This window comes from Pristis pectinata, chromosome 4 (genome assembly GCF_009764475.1).
Source record: "Pristis pectinata isolate sPriPec2 chromosome 4, sPriPec2.1.pri, whole genome shotgun sequence".
Lineage (NCBI taxonomy): Eukaryota > Metazoa > Chordata > Chondrichthyes > Rhinopristiformes > Pristidae > Pristis > Pristis pectinata.
In genome coordinates, this window is record NC_067408.1 from 86,985,092 (window position 1) to 87,005,409 (window position 20,318).

At 40.0% G+C, this 20,318-nt stretch overlaps 1 protein-coding gene across 1 annotated transcript in view; it reads left to right on the forward strand.

Moving 5' to 3' along the window:
* Nucleotides 1-20,318, forward strand: part of otc (ornithine transcarbamylase) — a 41,289-nt gene that overhangs the window by 856 nt on the left and 20,115 nt on the right. The window contains 2 exon segments of the mRNA XM_052013908.1: nucleotides 3,762-3,900; nucleotides 4,549-4,630. Coding sequence (XP_051869868.1) covers nucleotides 3,762-3,900; nucleotides 4,549-4,630 — 221 coding nt within the window.

Genomic DNA, 20,318 nt, shown 5'->3' on the forward strand with positions numbered 1-20,318 from the left:
TTTTATGATTTTCTTAACTATTTTGTATCTTCTTGCCGAGGGTAATGAATCTCTGGAAGTCTCTACCCCGTCGGGTAGTGGAAGCTGGATCATTAAAAGTATTTAAAGTGGAGGTGAATAAATATTTGATGGACTGAGGAATGGAGTATGGGCATGAAGAAATGGTACAGAAGTGGAGTTAAAGCCGGCACATATATTAAATGGTGGGGCAGGTTTGAAGGGCTTGATGGACTATTTCTGCTCCTCTTTTGTTTTTGTGCATTTGCTTATTAATTTTTACCAAACTACTTTCATCCCAGCTCTGATGAAAAATCATGGACTTGAAAACTTGCCTCTATTTCTCTCTCCACCAAAGCAACCTGATTTGCTGAGTACATTCAGCATTTTCTGTTTTATTTCACGTTTCCATCATCTTCAGAATTTTGCCTTTAAACCAATTTTATCCCAGTAACTATTAAACAGCAACTGTTTCCCTGCTGTCCTCCACCTCTGATTTCCCCATCTTTCCACTCCCCTCATCACCAAAAGGTATGCAAACTAGCAGAAGCTCTTGGGGCTATTTTGTGTTGGTTTTTCCAGCACAAATTATCTGAGCTCAAGCTAACTGGCATGAAAGATTGCAAACTGTTGAGTGCAAGTTACACCAGATGTATAAATCCTCTTTTTGTGATTTTATTTTTAATGCTGATTAATAAAAGTTTGCTCTGGATATCTGCTTTGCCTGGGGAAATGAGTTTTGCCCCAGATCAAAATCACAGGGAGAATGGGTTCCTGTTGATTTGAGGTTGATCAACAATATTCTTAAAATAATCTCTACTATCTTTGAATTCAAAACATTAATTAGCATTGTTTAAAAGAGTTTAACCATTCAATTGATTTTATGAATTTGTAGCATGTGGATGACACAGGCAAGGCTGGAAATTATCATCCATTTCCTAAATTAAGCAAGCATTTAGGCAGCAGTGTTCCTACACATTTGCTGCCCTTCTCTTCCTTGGTGGCAAAGCTCACAGGTTTGAGAGGTGCTATTGAAGTAGCTGAGGCAAGTAACCGCATTGCATTTTATATCATAGAATCATACAGCATGGAAACTGGCCATTTGGCTCAATTCATCCATGCTGACCAGTGGGTACCCTTCCATATCAATCCCATCTCCCAGCACTTGTTCCATAACTTCCTATGCCTAAGCGATTCAAGTGTTTGTCTCGATACTTCTTAAATGTTGTCAGTGATCCAGCTTCAGCCACTCCCTCAGTCAGTGCATTCCAGGTATTCACTACGCTCTGGGTGAAGAAGTTGTCCTTCATATCCTGTCTAAATCTCTTCCCCCTTACTCTAAACCTATGCCCTCTAATTTTACCTACTTCTGATAGGGTAGCAGGAAACTTTTCCCCATATCTATGCCCCAAATACAAAAGCCTGAAAGCACGTACCACCAGGCTCAGGGACAGCTTTTATCCCGCTGTTATAAGACTATTGAACAGTTCTCTCGTACGATAAAGTGGACTCTTGACCTCACAATCTACCTCGTTATGACCTTGCACCTTAGTGTCTACCTGCACTGCACTTTCTCTGTAACTGTAACATTTATTCAGCAGTTTGTTGTTGTTTTACCCTATACTGTGTAATGAATTGATCTGTATGGACGGTATGCAAGACAAGTTTTTCACTGTACCTCGGTACATATGACAATAATAAACCAAATTACCAGTTTAACCTCATAATTTTTTTATACCTCTGTCATGTCTCCTCTTCACCTCCTTCACTCCAGGGAGAATAGACCCACCTTCTTCAGTCTCTCCTCATAACTGAACTGCTCCATCCCAGGCAACACCTGGTGAATCTCCTCTGCACCCTCTCCAGCACTCTCACATCCTTCCTCATACCTTGGTGGCCAGAACTCCAGCTGAGGTCTGACTAAGGTTTTATAAAGTTGGAACCTTATATGCCTTCCTATCCACATTTTCCACCTGTGTTGCCACCTTCATGGATCAATGAACTTGTACTCTGAGGTCCTTCTATTCATCAAAACTCCATAAGACCCTATCATTCATGCTGTATGTCTTAGCCTCATTAGTGCTCCCAAAATGCATCATCTCACCTTTGTTTGGATTCAACTCCATCTATCATTTTTCAGCCTATTTCATCAGAACATTGAAATCGCTCTGCAGCCTAAGACTACCTTCTACACTATCAACAGCTTTTCCAATCTTTGTGTCATCTTGTCTCCCACATCCATATCCAAGTCATTCACTTGTATTTGATGGACGGGACAAAATCCAGCCTTTGCACTGGTGATAGAAGAAATGAATGCTTAGAGTGATGGATTTGGGGACCAATCAGGCAGGCTGCATTGTCCTGGATAGATTTGAGCTTCTTGCAAGTTAATGGAACTGAGCAGATCAGGTGAATGAGAGTATTCCATTGTGCTCCTGATTTGTGCCTTGTATTTGGTGGAAAGTCTTTGGGGTATCAGATGAGGAGTCAGTCTCTGTAGGATACCCAGTCTCTGACCTGCTCTTGTAACCAAAGTGCTTATGTGGTTGCGTTCAGTTGAGTATTTGGTTGATGGTAGCTTCTCCAAAATGTTAATGGTGGGGGACTCGGCAATGGTAATGCCATTGAATATCAATGGTAAGTGGTTTGACTCTGTCTATAATATTTAATCTAAGTTTGTCACTGACAGTGGAGTAAACCAGGGTTCTGATTTGGGAGCTGCAACAAAGCAAATGCAATTGCTGCCGGCTTCAGAAAAAGCAGCCCACGAAGAACCAGCAATCTGTGTGCCAGGGATTTCGGTTTTCCAGCATTGGTTGTTGTCAAACATGAGTTCCACAAGGTCATCGGCATCCAATAGTTTGGTATCATCAAGATGGCAAATGAATTTGAAGAACTGTTACAACCAGCATATCTGGAAAGGAAAAAAAAAACACAATTTTTCAAAGCACTAAATAAACATACAAGAAGATCAAACATTGTAAATCATTGAAGAAAATAATTATTCTCTTATAATCCAATATTTTGAAATGTTTACATGAGGAACTTCAAATCACATGTAAAATGAGATTTTTAGGGGAGAGAGTTTGCTAAGCAGTAATTATGGTTTAGAATTCCATTAAAATTTCACCTAGACATGCAACAAATCACAACATTTGCACTTTATAAAACAACAAGGCTAGTCGTGAGTACCTTAAAATCTCTTTAATTTAGCTGATTTCCCTTGATTCTGGTGAAGGAGACTGCACAACAGCACAGCCTGTGGGGGCAAGCTGAATCACATAGCAACCTCACGATTCCCGCATTAAACTCAGCAGGCATGAAACTCTCAAAATGGCTCTCACTTTCACAGTGCAATGACACCAAACAATGATAGCTTTGCCATTATTGGGACCACAATACCTCTACAGAGGTAGTTGAAGCTGAAGAGCTTTCAGTTCATGCCTTCTGAGGTCCAATGGATTGTGATTTTGTTTCTGCCTTGTGATTATGGGTATGACTTGTGGAAATGTCATGTGGGGGACAGGGTGGGATTTCAGATGAAGTATGTAGGTCAGTTAGATTCAAAAGGTAGAAAAGGTCCATTTCATTATCTACAGATGCTAGTTATCATCTAAATATGGCAACATTTTCCATTTCTGTAATGAAATCTTGTCTGTATTTTGATGACTTTTCAGCAACTATTTCCTGCTTCCATTTTGGCACAGAATAAATTAAAGGCAAATTTTTGCTAATTTCCAAGTAACCCAGAATTCTGATTGCAGATGTGGGCAGGTTGTACTAGGCGCTGCTACTCTGAAAGGGCGTCATCTACTGTCTCTCAAGGATTTTAATGGAGAAGAAATCAAACAATTTTTGTGGACAGCAGCTGATCTGAAAATGAGAATAAAGCAGAAAGGAGAGGTAAATGGCAGATTAATAACATCACTTACACTATTAATACCGATAATGTATATATTTATTCATGTCTGCTTCTGAGCATTCCCACTTCTTTTCGTGTTGTTCATGCACACATCCCATTTTATTGAGGTTCTTTCAACAAAATTGAATACTTTAGGTGGTCTTCCATGCTTGGTCAGTCTCTTATTGTATTCTCCAATCAGAAGAGCAACATACATTTTTCTGTCGATCTTGGTTTGGTAAAGAATAATGATGGGAAGCTCATCAATTTGAATTCTGATCTGATATGGGCGCCCAAACACAATCCTTTGAGATCTATGAGAAGCTGCCCTCATAAATTGCTTTCTTTTGGCCATTCCAATTTAAAACAGGCCAAATTCCAAAATCTTAGTGGAAAATGAATTTAAATGTAACTATGCTTGGATGTTTCAAATTTTGAATATCACTGGTATATGCTCTCAGTGAACGTCATGCAGACAATGCAAGAGATAAGCTCTTGAAAAGCAGGTTTGAGTTGGGATTTGTTCCTTGATATTCACTTTTTCTCTAACAATAAATATATTGTCAATATTTGCTGTCATTACTGATATGGAGATTTGGTCCAGTAAAACTTCTAATCATATTTGCTTTTGCTCCCCATCCCTCTGAAAGATCCTCCCTCTACTTCAAGGAAAGTCTATTGCCATGATATTTGAAAAAAGAAGCACCAGAACAAGAATCTCTACTGAAACAGGTAAATTATTTCCCTTCAAAGAGTAAAGTTGACCTTGTCTAGAGTGACTGTATGCTTATTTTAATCTAGATGATCTCTAGTCACACAGTGGTAATTTTTTTTAACATTAAGAGCAAGGAGTAGACAAATTAACTTCCCAAAGAAAATACCTCCAATCAACAACTAATGTAAATAAAATGGAAAATTAAGACTGACTAGTCATCTGTGATTATCGGTAGGTTACACATCTGTGAAAGTCACTTAATGCCCAGACAAGCATATTTTTCTCTGTAGTAAAGCAAGAAATAAGCCTGAACTTTATTTTATTAGCCCCTTCCTAACCTGAGTATCTTAAGACTAACAGTCACCACTAACTCAACATAGAGCAGCGATTGAATGTAGGAACCTAAAAGTAGTTCACTTATACCATTCATCTTTCTTCTGCATAGACCACTGTGCTGGACACACACACAAGCACTCAAAATTGGCCCTTCTAGCATTTAGTTCACCATCATCTAGGGGCATGGATGGACTTTATTTCACCCATGAGATGTGGGTTTTGCTAGAAGGATCAGCATTTAATGCTAATCCATTGAATAGATCGTGGGGAACCCCCATCTTGAACCACAGCAGTCCTTGTGAAGGTACTCTCACAGTGCTGCTGGATAGGAAGTTCCAGGATTTTAATCCAGCAAAGATGAAGTAGCGGTGATATGTTTCCATGTCACGGTAATTTGTGACTTGGAGGAGGACCAGCAGGTGATGGCAAACCCCTGTTCTTACTGTAATTGCCTTCTCAGGTATTAGATGTTTTTGGGTTTGGGAGGTGCCACTATAGAATCCTTAGGGATAACACACCTGGGCTTCCTGGTCTTTTAGGTGTTTTGTATAAATTATATGACTTCCAGAGTTCACCCAGGTGTTCTGGAGAGGGAGCATGCTGATATCTTTGAGGTCATTCACTGATGGGGCTACCACCCCAGAATCAATTTCATTTTTTATTATGGTTCACTTCAATTGAAATAATTTATGATAATGCCAGCTCCCCTTTAAAAGTGACATCTACAAATTCGTAAATGTCGGTGACAATAGGAGCTTATTGAAAGCTGAAATCCTCATCCATGCCTTTGTTAGCCTCCAGCATTGACTTAATTTCATTACACCTGCATTCCTTCATTCTACTTTCCATATTTATTTGTTTAGTGTTTGCACATTCACCAGGCCCAACAATAGTATCCTTAGTGATCAAGTGAAGCACCCAGATCCCACTAGTGAGTTTAGTCGTTGACAATATGCATTGATGTTTGGACTGCACTGGAACTGCATTCTGGATTGTCTCAAATATCCCAAAGTTGTTGGCTGGTTTTGCAGAGGCCCTGTCCAGTCCTGTTGAGAATGACCCACTTCTGATATGAAAGGTCAAATCCTGGTGGATCAGCAGTGGGGTGTGTGATGAGGAACTGGTTGGCAAAGGGTTCCTCTCATCCCTTCATGGGGTCACCCCTGTCACCTTCTGGTGTGCCAGCCTCAACCACAGTGGATATTGTGAAGAAAGATATGCAGCTGGTGGGTTACAAAAACTCATTTCAAAGGTTAATTTATGTTGTCCCCTCCTAATGTGAAGGTAAGCAATGAGGCTCGAGAGTGGGAGCCAAGGAAGAGGAGTTAGTCAGGGAACTCCAGTGATGACTCACATGGTAGAGTTGAGTTGTATGTTCACAACTTTACTTTGCACTGTCCAGTTCCATACCAGGGCATAGCAGTCTGCTGTCATGTATAAGGTGACATTAGCTGAATTGGTTTAAGGAATCTGCACTCTACGTAAAGCCTGCTAGCTTGGGAAAAATTGTTATGTGTTTTGACCTTCTTTGCTATAATTGTCGGATGGCTTTCATATGTCAGTGTATGGTCAATGGTCATGGCCAGGTAAGCTTGGTATGCTTCTTACTTCAGCCTCTGGCCATTCAGTAGCATGTTCAGCTCTGTCTTAGTACTGCCAAGGTAAAGGTGAAACATATTTCTTGGCTTGCTGGCTCTGGGCTGAAGACTCCATGTATTCCTGTAACTAGCCACCTTTGCAATGTCATCACTTCAAGTGGTCTTCAACCACTGCAGCCAGAGCAAATGTCATCTGCATGATAGATGTGGTGGCAGGTCATTTGTGTACAGATTAAATAAATTTGGGTACAGACCTCTGGAGTACCAATTTTTGGTTTTCCCCAAGTGCTACCATGTGCGTTCTGATATGTCTGTCTTGGAGTAGAATATCAATGACATTGGTTATTGTGGGAGAACTCTTAATATTTTAATGAACAGACCCATCTGCCACAACATATCAGATGCTCCTGTGAGGTTAAAAAGATGGCACCCGTTTTCAGGTTTTTCTGTAAAACATTTTTAATGTATATAGTTCACACAAGTATTTGGCTGCATGTGTTTCAAACATGTCAAAAGCTTGCTTGATCAAGATTCCTCATTTTCCCCCTCTGGTGTTTGGAAAATTAGGCTCTCCAGGACCTTGAAATGAAGAGAGCAGTGGCTTTGGATGATAGCTTGATACCTGGTTTGGGTCCCTACTAGGTTATAGGAAGCAGATGATTTTCGACATGTACCAGATGTTTGGCTTTCTTTCTTTATGGTGGCCCTGTAAGGAACTGCACCAGGCAAAACTGAGCAACTGCAACAAGTTGTTTCAGAAATTCTGGAAGGATATTATTGTAGCTGACAGCAGTACCAATTTTGATGCTATGTAATACTCTGACTAGCTCCAGAAAAATGAAAAGCTCTCTGTGAATTCATCCAAAACTCTGCTGCCAGTGTACCAATTCAGACCAAATCCCATTGATGCATTGTGCTTATTCTTGCTGAGCTCCACTGCTTTAATTTTAAAATTCTTACCTTTATTTTCAAATTGCTCTAGGACCTTGTGCCTCCTTGCTGCTAATCTCTTCCAATCTTCCGAGATTTCTCTGTTCCTTCAATTGTGGTCTTTTGATTGTCCCCAAATTTAATTGCTGCACCATTGTTGTGGCTTCAGCCCAAAAACCCCAACATTTGAAAATGTTTCCCTCATTTAACATGTTCCTTAGCATCGACCCTTTTGAATGACTTCTGGCCTGGTACCACATCATGTAGTCTGGCATCCTGAGATGCTTTACCATGTCACAGGTGCTATATAAATGCAAGTTGGTGTTTACACTTATCAAGCTTATTTTACTGGAATTGTTTTTAATTATTCTATGCTCCTACCTTGCAAAGCCACTAAAGTACAAGGTTTGTCAGCTTTTTTTGACATTATAAATTTGCTCAGCTAACACAGTAGTTGAGTAGAGTAGAGGTGCCTGCAGATCTTTCAGTTGTACTAACTCTGAAGACCTCTTTTGCACCCTTTAAAAGCACCAGCACACCTACAGTCACCAAACAAAATAATTTAACACCATATCAAGATATTCTTTAATCTGTGGTTATCTGGTTACTGATTGATAACATTTCAAAATGTAGTTCCAAAGCCACTTAATAGAAACCTTGCAACATTATTTGCCTATTTCACAAAAGTAACAGAATCCTGGGTAAACAATTAAATGATTTACTTCTTATCATGTAGTGAGTCAACTATGGAAGGACAAAGACTGACGGTAAAACACAAACATTTCAGTAAGATTCCTGAGGTGACTTTTTACTGCTTGCTGGCACTGGTCTGCATTTAGGAAAGCAGAGCTCCACAATTGTACTTAAAATTGCTTTTCTGTTGGATTAACTAAAGAAGAAATACTTTAAAATGTCTCCCATCTATCATACAATATCTTTTTATCTAGTCTATATCTTCCTATTGGCAACAAATGAAAAGGAAAAGGGAAGCTTACACAAAAACGGAATTCCATTCATATGGAGAGTTTCAAACTATTTTAGCATTTTTATATTTCTTGAATTGTTTTTCAAAGATAGCCAGCAGTATGTAGACAAGGTGGCAGGCAGTTTGTACAACTATCAGCCCTCCATTATGTCCCCTCTGAGTTCAGCTGTGATATTGTCCCTGATTAGTAGTACAACTCCTCCCCCTCTTTTACCTCCCTGTTTATTTCTGTTGAAACATAATTCACTGGTTAATTTTCACATGGATCAAAACTAATGAAACCCACTGTTGAACACCGAAAATGACGACATCTCTGCCATTACAAAAAGAGCAGTTTTCTTTGATCTTCCATTTTTGTTTGATATTTATGGAATTGAAGGCATGCTATTGACTTGGCTAGAAAATTGGCTGAGCAGTAAGAGACAGAAGGTAGTATTTTTAGGCAGGTATTAAATGGGCAGAATGTGCTGACCCTCAAGGAAGTGTAGAGCTGCAACTATTCACCTTACTAATTAACAACAAATGGTAGAATTGAAGTCAACATATCCAAATTTGATGAAAACATAAAGATAAGAGAACATGGGCAAATTACTGGAGAAGTTTCTTAGAGACAGGATTTATGGGCATTTGGAGAAGCATAGGCTGAATAGGGACAGTCAGCATGGCTTTGAAAGGGGCAGGTCGTGCCTCACAAGCCTGATTGAATTCTTTGAGGTTGTGACAAACCACATTGATGAAGGTAGAGCAGTGGATGTGGTGTACATGGATTTCAGTAAAGCATTTGATAAGGTTCCTCATGGAAGGCTCATTCAGGAAAGTCAGGAGGCATGGGATCCAGGGAAACTTGGCTGTGTAGATTCAGAATTGGCTCACCCACAGAAGACAGAGGGTGGTTGTAGACTGAGTGTATTTTGACTGGAGGTCGGTGACCAGTGGTGTTCAACGGGGATCTGTTCTGGGACCCCTGCTCTTTGTGATTTTTATAAATGACTTGGATGAGGATGTGGAAGGGTGGGTTAGTAAGTTTGCAGATGACACGTAGGTTGGTGGTATTGTGGATAGTGTAGAAGGTTACTGTAGGTTACAACATTGATAGGATGCAGAGCTGGGCTGAGAAGTGGCAGATGGAGCTCAACCCAGATAAGTGTGAAGTGATGCATTTTGGAAGAGCGAATTTGAAGGCAAAATACAAGGTTAATGGCAGGACTGTTAGCAGTGTGGAGGAACAGAGGGATCTTGGGGTCCAAGTCTATAGATCCCTCAAGGTTGCCACGTAGGCTGACAGGGTTGTTAAGAAGGCATATCGTGTGTTGGCCTTCATTAATCGAGGTATTGAGCTCAAGAGCTGCCAGGTACTATTGCGGCTCTACAAAACTCTGGTTAGACCACACTTAGAGTATCGTGTTCAGTTCTGGTCGCTTCATTATAGGAAGGATGTGGAAGCTTTAGAGAGGGTGTAGAGTAGGTTTACCACAATGCTGCCTGGATTGGAGAGCATATCTTATGAGGATAGGTTGAGCGAACTAGGGCTTTTCTCTTTGGAGAGAAGGAGGAAGAGAGGTGACTTGATAGAGGTCTACAAGATGATAAGAGGCATAGTTTGAGTGGACAGTCAGAGACTTTTTCCCAGGGCAAAAATGGCTAACACAACGGGGCATAATTTTAAGGTGATTGGAGGAAGGTATAGGGGGGATGTCAGAGGCAAGTTTTTTTACACAGAGAGTGGTGGGTGCGTGGAACACACTGGCGGCAGAGGTGGTGGAGCCAGATACATTAGCAACATTTGAGACTCTCAGATAGCCACATGAATGATAGAAAAATGGAGGGCTATGTGAGAGGGAAGGGTTAGATAGATCTTAGAGCAGGATAAAATATCAGCACAACATTGTGGGCTGAAGGGCCTGTACTGTGCTGTAATGTTCTATGTTAAGTAATATAGGTAGCGGTACTAAAAAAAACAAATATATTGATAGATCAGCCCATTGGGAAAATTAGTGGCAAATGGATTACAGTTTAAGAAAATATGAAGTCATAGTCTTCAGACTTTAAAAAAAAGACAGAACAGTCCGCTTGCTACATTATCTAAAATTAGAAGCCGTGTAGGTCCAAAGAGACATGGAAAAATTCTTTTGCATATTTCATTAATAAGTCATGAAGAGGTATATTAAAAAAAAGCTCATGGAATGCTGGTACTTGCATCTCGCAGATTGAAATATGGTATGGTACAAGTATAACAAGCACTGATTTTTGCCTGAAGAACATTGAACAATCCTTAGGAAGATGTGTTGGGATTGGTGGGAGAGCAGACTAGATCCATCAGTGTTCTACCTGGACTCCAGGATTTAAATTACAAAAGCTTGGATCATATTCCCTGGAACTTTAGGTTAGGAGGTGATTTAATTGCAATTTCAAGATATTTCTAATGATTAGGAAATCTAGGACGAGGGGACATTGTCTGAAGGTTTGGGCTTTTTATCTGCAAAGAGTGTTGGAGATTTGGAGCTCTGTCCCACAGATAGCATAGCAATTGATGCTATGTCATTTATTAAATTGTAATCTGTAATTGATAGATTTTTTATTAATCAAAGGTATTGAAGGATATGTGAAAAAGGCAGGTTATATAAAACTGAATAAACCTTGGAGCTTGTATTGTGGATAAATCAACTCAAATTCAAGCCCATAAATCAAGAGATTCATAATATTCCCACTTAAAACATTGATTCCTGGATATATTTTAAATTTCCATGATCATGATTAGTTTACCCAAGAAAGGCATCGTGAGGCAGACAGCTGTTGGACTTCTGATGTGCCAGACCTTAAAAGCAGAATTTGGTATCAATTGCTTTCAGTGCTGTAGATTCATCCCAGGAGTGCATTTAAAGGTCGCACTTAAGAATCCCACACAAACCCAAACAACATCCATATGAGTAAAATTTGAGCTGATATTTTCTGTATGACTTCCAATAGGCTTAAGTCATCACGGATTAGGAATCCCTAACGTTCAGTGTAATTTGACTGCAACTGTGCAAAAGAATGTTCTGCTGATAGAGTGAGGACAAGGCTCAGTGAATGAATGCAATAGTCAGAAGGAATTAGAGGAACGAAGCACCACTGTCACAGCTTGGCATCTAATTCCCAGCAATTGTTGAGACGAACAACTGAAAAATTTCAAGTTTCTGGATTATTGATTTTTTTTAATGGATGAGGGAACTTGAGGTAATTCATATTAAGATGTTGCTGGCAAATTAAATCTGTCTTGCAATGAGGGGTTGAGATAGAGTAAATAGGAAGGACCTATTTCCCTTAGGTGAGGGGGCACAGATTTGAAGTAATTGGTAAAAAGTATTGGAGGAGAAATGAGGAAAAGTTTTTTCACCCAGAGAGGGGATAGGGGTTTGGAACTCGCTGTCTGGAAGGATAGTAGAGACAGAATCTCTCATCACATTTTAAAAAGAGCCATACACAAGATCCATCTATTGCTAGCTAGCTCTTGCCCCACCATTTCCGTCCACCTTTTTATACTACTATCTTCCCTCTATCTTTCAGTCCAGATGAAGGGTCTCGACCAAAAACATCAGCTGTCCATTTCCCTCCATAGATGCTGCCTGACCCACTGAGTTCCTCCAACATTTTGTGTGTTGCTCCAGATTCCAATATCTATAGTCTCTTGTGTCCACATTGTAAAAAGAGCCTGAGTGTGTACTTGAGGAATTGTTCCCTGCAAGGCTACAGGTATTGTGCAGGAATGTAGGGTTGGACTGGGGAGTTCTTCATCAAAAAGCACAGACACAATTGGCCCACTGCCCTCCCACGTCATAAATTTTCAATGATTGTAGCTCTCATCCTGGCATCTGAAATGCAGCCATGCAAATCCTCTTGGCAGAATCATGCTTCTGGTGTAATGCATCAGTTTGAAACAATAAGATTCATCAGCACACTTCAGATCAGGATTGTATGTATACTGTGAGGATGGTTTCATTCCTGTTAGCTCAGCAGACAGGGTTGCTGCCTGGCTGGTGTGATTGATTATTTAAATTATGCCTGAACTGCGAAAACTAGAAGAGATTTTTTGCTTCCTGTCTCTGTGGGACTTGTTGGCACATAACCAGGAGTAACTCGAACACAGTTTTAGAGCTGGCTAGTTTTAGTAAAAAATGTAGATACTCATATAATCACTATAGTATAAAAAGCTTTATTATTTACCAGATTGTCAGAATGTTAGGCTAAAATTCACTGTGTGTTCTATTTAATTTAGTACAGATAAATGAATCTGTTGTTTGGACTTGTCTAACCAGAATGTGCAGTTAAAGAGAAATGCGTGGGGGATAGCAACACGATTATAGTACACAATCTACTTAACAGAGTTTCAATGTTGTAGGCCAGAGGGAACATGATTGTATGACTAGATATTGGATAGTATCGGAAATCATAAAGTACACTGGATTCTTTTATTAAAGAAGTCAGTAACACTGAACCTGAGAAAGTATGGTAGTCCAGAATTTGAAAATAATTTAAAAATGGGAATTTTTCTCTGCACTAGATATTTTGTTGGCTGAACTTTGCATTGCACAACTTCAGTGGTCCTGACCCTTCAATCACGTACTTCAGAATATTTGCTTTGGTATTTTACAGCTCTTTTTGAATATTGTGGCAATTTTTAGTATTTTGCAGTGAACAAAGAAAATGCTCTAGGATTTTTTTCAAAGCTCAACAGACATATTCTGAGACTCATCCATCTGTGAGCGCATTCTCTAGGGGTGGACTTTGAAGTGAATTCTAATGTGCCAATTAATACAGGTGCAGAAACCTGTTTCACATGGCATAGAGACTGTACCGGGAGTTGATAATAACTGGAAATAGCAGCAGGAAATTTGATTTAATTAATTTATTGAAAAAGATTGTTGCACTTTTATTAAATTATTGTACAAACCTGCTGGATTCAGCAAAGTAACAATAAATTGCAAGCAATGAGTGTTTTTTTTAATGAAAGTAAAATTGTGGTGCTGCAGGTTTGGGATTTTTTGGGGGCAGTGGAATGTTTATCACTCATTGACTTCAATCTGACTTTTAAAAAAAGAGCTGTCAATTGCCTCAAAATTAGCCCCCCTCTATTTGTTGCACCATTATTGGAAGAGTGTCAATAATTTCTGGTACATCAAGTTCCTATGCTGCTAGATGCAGCATTTAATACTATTAATAAGCTGGGAGCGAATAATATATCAATGGAGAGTGAAATGTTGGGCAGTTTAAAACTGCATTCAATCCTGTTAGTCAGTGGCAGGTTAAAATAACTCCTTTAGTGAATGTAGGTACTCTCCACACAGCATACCATCTGTGCACAGGTGACAGGAAAGTCTAACAATTCCTGAGGACAAAGGGAAAGAGTTTGAATCCCAGTTGATGGGAACCAGGCAGGGGTCATTTAAAACAGAATGTTCTTTCCTGCCATCCTGCTGATCACCATTTTAACCCCTCATTTCTTTTAGGTGGCTGAGATACCTGCGGAAAGCTAATGGAATTCTCGTTAAAATATGCAAATAAAGGGCAATACATCAATGGGGCCTCAATTCCATTTACCTGGAATATCCTGGGCCCGAAAGGGAATAGTGTTTTCCTTCAAGTGAAGGACATAAGGTGGATGAAGAGATCCTTCAAAGTAAATGAGAAAAGTTTCCTTTAATGGAACCAGGAGGAGAGAGTGCTCAGAGCCTTACAAGAAACGTTATTGGCTCCTCGAGGAGACAGGAGCTCTGTAATAATGTTTAGCCAGCCTGAAGAACAGTAGTCTGTGCAGTCATTGAATAAACATTAGTTGTTTAACTAAAGGCTGGGGAGGCGTGAAGATTATATAACATTAACAAATTCTTGAATTGCCCTGGAGCAATGTGAAAACCCCTTGATGTGTAGTAACAAAGTCAAGTGTGAGCTTCCTGTTCTAAGAATGGCTGTGGCGGCACCACAACATAGGGAATGTCTGCTGTTGTTTTTTTCCCTTAGGGGATTTGTATGGTTAGTTTGCATTTAAACGTACATTATGTTCAGTCTCCAAAGGTTCATGTAATTGTCTTCCCGTTCGTTGTATTTTGCATGAATTGCAGCTTTCAGACACAAGAGGGAGGTATTAGCCTATTCAGTAGAGCAGACCACACAGCTCCATTGCGTTCATTTGTGCAGAACAACTATGTCATGTAATCCTTTCCTCCCTGTGCTAGAAATGCTAAATTTGGCTAGACTGTAGGCATGTATCTCTTCCCCCATTACACCTGTTAAAAGATTCTTTTTGCATGGAGCTTCTATTTCAAGTGCACAGATGGTCTGCAATGCCAGAGGCAAATATTTTAATGCAGTGACGCACTGATCAGGGAACGTACTTGATTCCTTCATGAGGCAGAACTGCTCCTAGATATACAAGTTTGAGATTGATTTTGATGAGGATGGCAGACAGACTACCAGTGTATCAATTCAATTGACACTCACTGGCGCCTGTATGTCATCCAACTCCCAAACAAAAAAGAAACAGAGCAAGAATTGTAATTGAATGAAATTTTGATGTCATGAATGTAAGCTGTGATTTAGATTTCAGAGTTCAAGAGGAAATGTAATATAACACTCTGCTGACAGAATTTGCAAAGTAATTTTATGTTTTTATAGTCCATTATTATATAGTCAGTGTTGCAAAAGAAATAGGGATGGTAATCATTGTCCATTTTGCTTCTTCATAATAATAGAGGATAAAGGCTTTGTTTCTGCTATTATTCAGGAACTCTCTATGTTCATTTCCTATTATCTGGTTTCAAAAATATATTTAAATATTATAATCATACTTGACAACAAAATTACCTTTGTAAGTGAGATGCTTCTGCTTGTGAGCAGTGAAGTTGAACCAGATGTGTTCACGTAGTTGTGGTGAATGTATATGGCTGAAGTGGTGTCACAGTGAATTCAATTTTCAGCCACTCAGGGTAGCACCTTATATTTGGTGGTGTTGGTGGCTTTGTGAAGTTGCTTTCAACACAGCTGTATAATCAGTCAAAGACCATTGTCCAACTCGAACCATAGAACCATACAGCACAAAACAGGCCCTTCGGCCCACCATGTGCCGAATGTGCGATGGAGTGTAGTTCTGTGAACTCGTGGTATCTGTAGTCAGCTCTCACAGAACACCGTCCTCATCAAGTCCACAGCTGGATGCAATCAGGTCTAAAGATAACATCATCATTTCAATTATAATGTTTTGTTTATTTGTGGTGAACATGGATCCATTAATGCACTAGAGTAAATGGATAGCTATGTTTCAATGTCATCAAAGACTAGATCATAGAATTGTTAACAGTCCAGAGGAGGCCATTCTGCCCAAAGTGTCCATGCCCACTCTCTAGCAAAGCAACTCACTGTTTCCATACCCTGGTCCCTTTTCCACAGCCTTGCAATTTTTTCCTCACCACTTATTTATCCAATTTATATTTCTCTAATTTCCTCTTGAAGGCCTGCCTCCCCCACATTCCAGATTCTAACCATACACTGCATTAAAAAAAAGTTTTTCTTCATTTCACTGTCAGTTCTCTTCGTCTTTCAGATTATAGTCCTTCTAGCAATCTCCCACTCTATGGTCTACCTAGACTGTCATCATTTTACATGCTTCCATCAGATCTCCCAGCCTTCTCTAAAACAACAGTCCTAGCCTCTCTAATCTATCCTTGTAACTGTAGTCCCTTATCCCAGGAACCATTCTCAGAAATCTCCTCCAGACCCCCTCCAACACCTCCACATCCTTCCACCAATGTAAAGCCCAAAATTGAAGACCATGCTTTTGCTGAGGGCAGACTAGTGTTTGAAAAGGTTCAGCATGATTTCCCTGTTTTTATATTCAATGCCTTTGTTGATAAAGTCCAGAAATGATGATATCTTTTAACTCCCATCTCAATCTGCCCTGCTACGTTTAATGACTTGGTAACCCATACGTCCTGGTCTCTCTGCTTCTGTACCCTTTTTAGAAATGTAACCCTTGCACTACATTGCCTCTCCTCATTCTTCCTACTGAAATGCATCACACCACATTTTTCCGCGTTAAACTTCATCCGACATGTGTCTGCCCATTCTATCAACCTGTTCATATCCTGCTACAAGGTATCGCTATCCTCTTCAGGGTTACCCGTTCTTCACCAACCTCATATCCATACTATCAATATCCCTTTTCTGCTATGTGCTTCAACTTTGCTGATAAGCCTTATCAAAAGCCGCCTTAAAGTCCATATGCCACCACATTGACTACATCATCATCATCATCTCTTTCTGTTATCTCAGAAAATTATATTGAATTGATTAAACATGTTTTTCCCTTCAGGAATCTTTGCTGGTTTGCCTTGTTTAATCTATTTTCCTCCAGGTAACTTCTAATTCTGTCCCGAACCATTATCTCGAAAACTTTTCCCACCACTGAGGTTAAGCTGACTATCGTTGCTGGGTTTACCTTTACTCCCTTTTTTGAACAAGGGAGTAACATCCCCCCACTCCAGTCCTCTGACACCACGACACTATCCAAAGAGCATTGAACGATTATGTCGGTGTGCCACAGTTTCCTCCTGCACTTCCTTAAAAATGCAAGGTTGCATCCCATCTAGTCCTGGTGATTTATCTACTTCAATTAATTTTTCTAATACCTCCATGCTATCACTTTTTAACGTAACTTTTATCTCAACTATCTTTTTCCTCACTATTACTTAGAAAGCATCCTTTTCTCTGATAGAGACAAATGCCTTTAGTACCTTAACCCTTTCCTCAGCATCTATGTGCAAGTTCCCATTTTTGTCCTTAATCGGCCCTACTCTTTCATGTATGAACTTGTATGTCTATACAACTCCTCTGTGTTCTCATTTATCTTGGTAACTAATCTTTCCTAATATGCTGTCTTTGTCTCTTATTTTCGACTTCACTACCCCATAATTCTTTTGCAATCAGGCTTGTTCTCGCTGGTATTTACAGCCCAACACTTGTCATCAGCAGTCTTTTTTTGCTTTATCTTCTGCATCTCCTTTTTCATCCAAGCAGGTGTGGATTTGTTCTTCCTTTCATGGGAACATGCCTCAACTGTACCTGAACCACCTCTTCCCTAGAGGCAAATAATGTTGTTGTAAACTTTTGCTTTTAATTTACCCATGCCAGATCTTCTCTCATCCAACTGAAATGAACATCCTCTTATTAATTGCTTTTACTTTTGATTGCTTCTTCTCCTTTTCTATAGCCAACCTAAATCTTGTGATATTAAAATCATTATCACCTAAATGCTTCCCTTCCAAAACTTGATGCACTTGACTCACCTCATTCCCTAAAACCAGATCCAGCAATGCCACCTTCCCACCTGGACCAGAAATATACTGTTCTAGACAGTTACCCTGGGCACATGGTAGAAACTTCTGGCAAGGCCCCACATGGTGGGCTGGTCTGGAAGGTTAGATCACATGGGATCCAGAATGAGCTAGCCAATTGATATGAAATTGGCTTGGTGGCAGTGGAGGGCTGTTTTTCAGATTGGAGGCCTGTGACTAGCAGTGCGCCGCAGGGATCAGTGCTGGGTCCACTGACGTTAGTCTTCTATATTAATAATTTGGATGACAATGTTGTTAACATGGTCAGTAGGTTTGCAGACAACACCAAAATTGATGATGTAGTGGACAGTGAAGAGGGTTATCTGAGTTTACAAGGAAATCCAGACCAACTTGAGAAGTGGAGCAGAGAATGGCAAATGGAGTTCAGCTCAGACAAGTGAAAGGTGCTGCACGTTGGTAAGTTAAACCAGGGCAGGACTTGCATGGTAAATGGTAGGGCCCTGGAAATGTTGTAGAACAGAGGGACCTAGGAGTACAAGTACATAGTTCCCTGGAAGTGGAGACACAGGTAGAAAGGATGGTGAAGGAGGTGTTTGGCATGCTTGCCATCATCGGGCAGGGCACTGATTACAAGAGTTAGGATGTCATGTTACAGCAGTACAGATGTTCATGAGACTGCACTTGGAATACTATCTACAGTTCTGGTCACCTGGGTATAGGAAGGATGCCATTAAGATGGAAAGGGTGCAGAAAAGATTCACAAGGATGTTGCTGGGACTGGAGGGCTTGAGCTACAAGGCAGGACTGTTCAGGCTGGGACTATTTTTCCCTGGACTCTAGGAGGTTGTGGGGTGATCTTTTAGGAGTGTATAAAATCATGAGGGGCATAGATAAGATGAATGATCACAGTTTTTTCCCCAGTTTAGGGGAGTCTAGAGCATAGGTTTAAGGTGAGAAGGGAAAGATTTAAAAGGGAGCTGAGGGGCAACTTTTTCCACACTGGATGATGGGTATATGAAATGAGCTGCCAGAGGAAGTGGTAGAGGTGGGTTCAATTACAACATTTAAAAAACATTTAGGTAGGTAAATAGATAGGAAAGGCTGAGAGGGCTATGGGTCAAATGCGGGGAAATTGGACTAGCTCAGGTAGACAACTTGGTCGGCATAGACGAGTTGGGCTGAAGGGCCTGTTTCCATGCTGTATAGTTCTTCACCCTTACTGCTCTTAACATTATTACTATCCCACTTTATACTGGGATATTTAAAGTCCACCAACTTAACTATGCTATAATTTTTGCACTTCTCCATAATCTTCCTGCATATTTGCACCTCTATATCTTCCCCACTTGTTAATAACCTATAGACTATAACCAGCAGTGTTCCTGTTAATGTTTCTTAGCTCTAACCTAACAGATTCTTTCATTAGTTGCTCCGTGCCGTCCCCTCTTTCCAGCACCGTATTCCAGCACAATATTCTCTTTAATCAAGACAGTTACCCCTCCTGAGCATTTTATATCCAGGAATATTTAATGGCTAATCCTGCCCCTTTTTGAGCCAAGTTTCCCTTATCATCATAACATTATTTTCCCACATGTCTCTCTGTATCTGCAGTTCACTAGCTACTTGCCGTTAGTTACATCCATTCCACTGACCCCAGTAAGATCCTTACACTTACATTATCTAATTGGAACTGTCTTCCACATTATTTTGCTTTTTGCCTCTAATTTTTTCTTCTGATTTTTCCTGACTATGAATCTACCATCCTGTAGAAGCTGGGAATGCTAAACGGGGAACTGAACTTGCCACCCACCAAGCAAGGTCCTGTGATTTTTGTATGATATCAAGGGTAGAAGTTGTTTGGTGAGCATCATTGTATCACATTTCACTGTCAAACAAAACTTGAACTGTAAATTATTATTACTGTGTTCTTCATGAAAGGGATTATTTTATTGCCAATCCAACTAAAATTGAAGGCCTTGATATTCTTTCACATAACTACAAAAATGGAACGACATAGTTGAAAATCATCTTAACCTGAGGTAGAATAATTTTGTGCCTAGGTCTGGTATTTTTGACCTTGTGTGGAAAATCAACTTCTGACTTCGCAGCAGGGTTTTCATTTGCCTTAGCTTTGTTTCCCTAACATAAAACTCCCCCAGTTGATGTCAATAGTTGTACCAAGCCTGAAAATCATCTATAATGCAAATTTAAATTCACTGGTTTGAAAAATGATAGTTTGTAGTTACTCACCTGATGCCATGCTGTTTAACACTCAAACTGCTTTCTTTGTCCACATTGACATCCATGATATTGTGAAATCAAACATGGTTTCATACGCGCCTCAACTGTTTTGCCTGTGGAGCTTAGGGTCACAGTAACTCTTAGCATCCTGGCCACAAGATCATTCCAAGCTGCTTTCACTGATCCATGTAACTTCTCAATATTTATTGCTCACTGCTATATTAGGGAGGTTACCCAAACTCTTTGCCCGAGGATAGAAGACTTCACTTGCTTTTCCTTCAGACCAGAA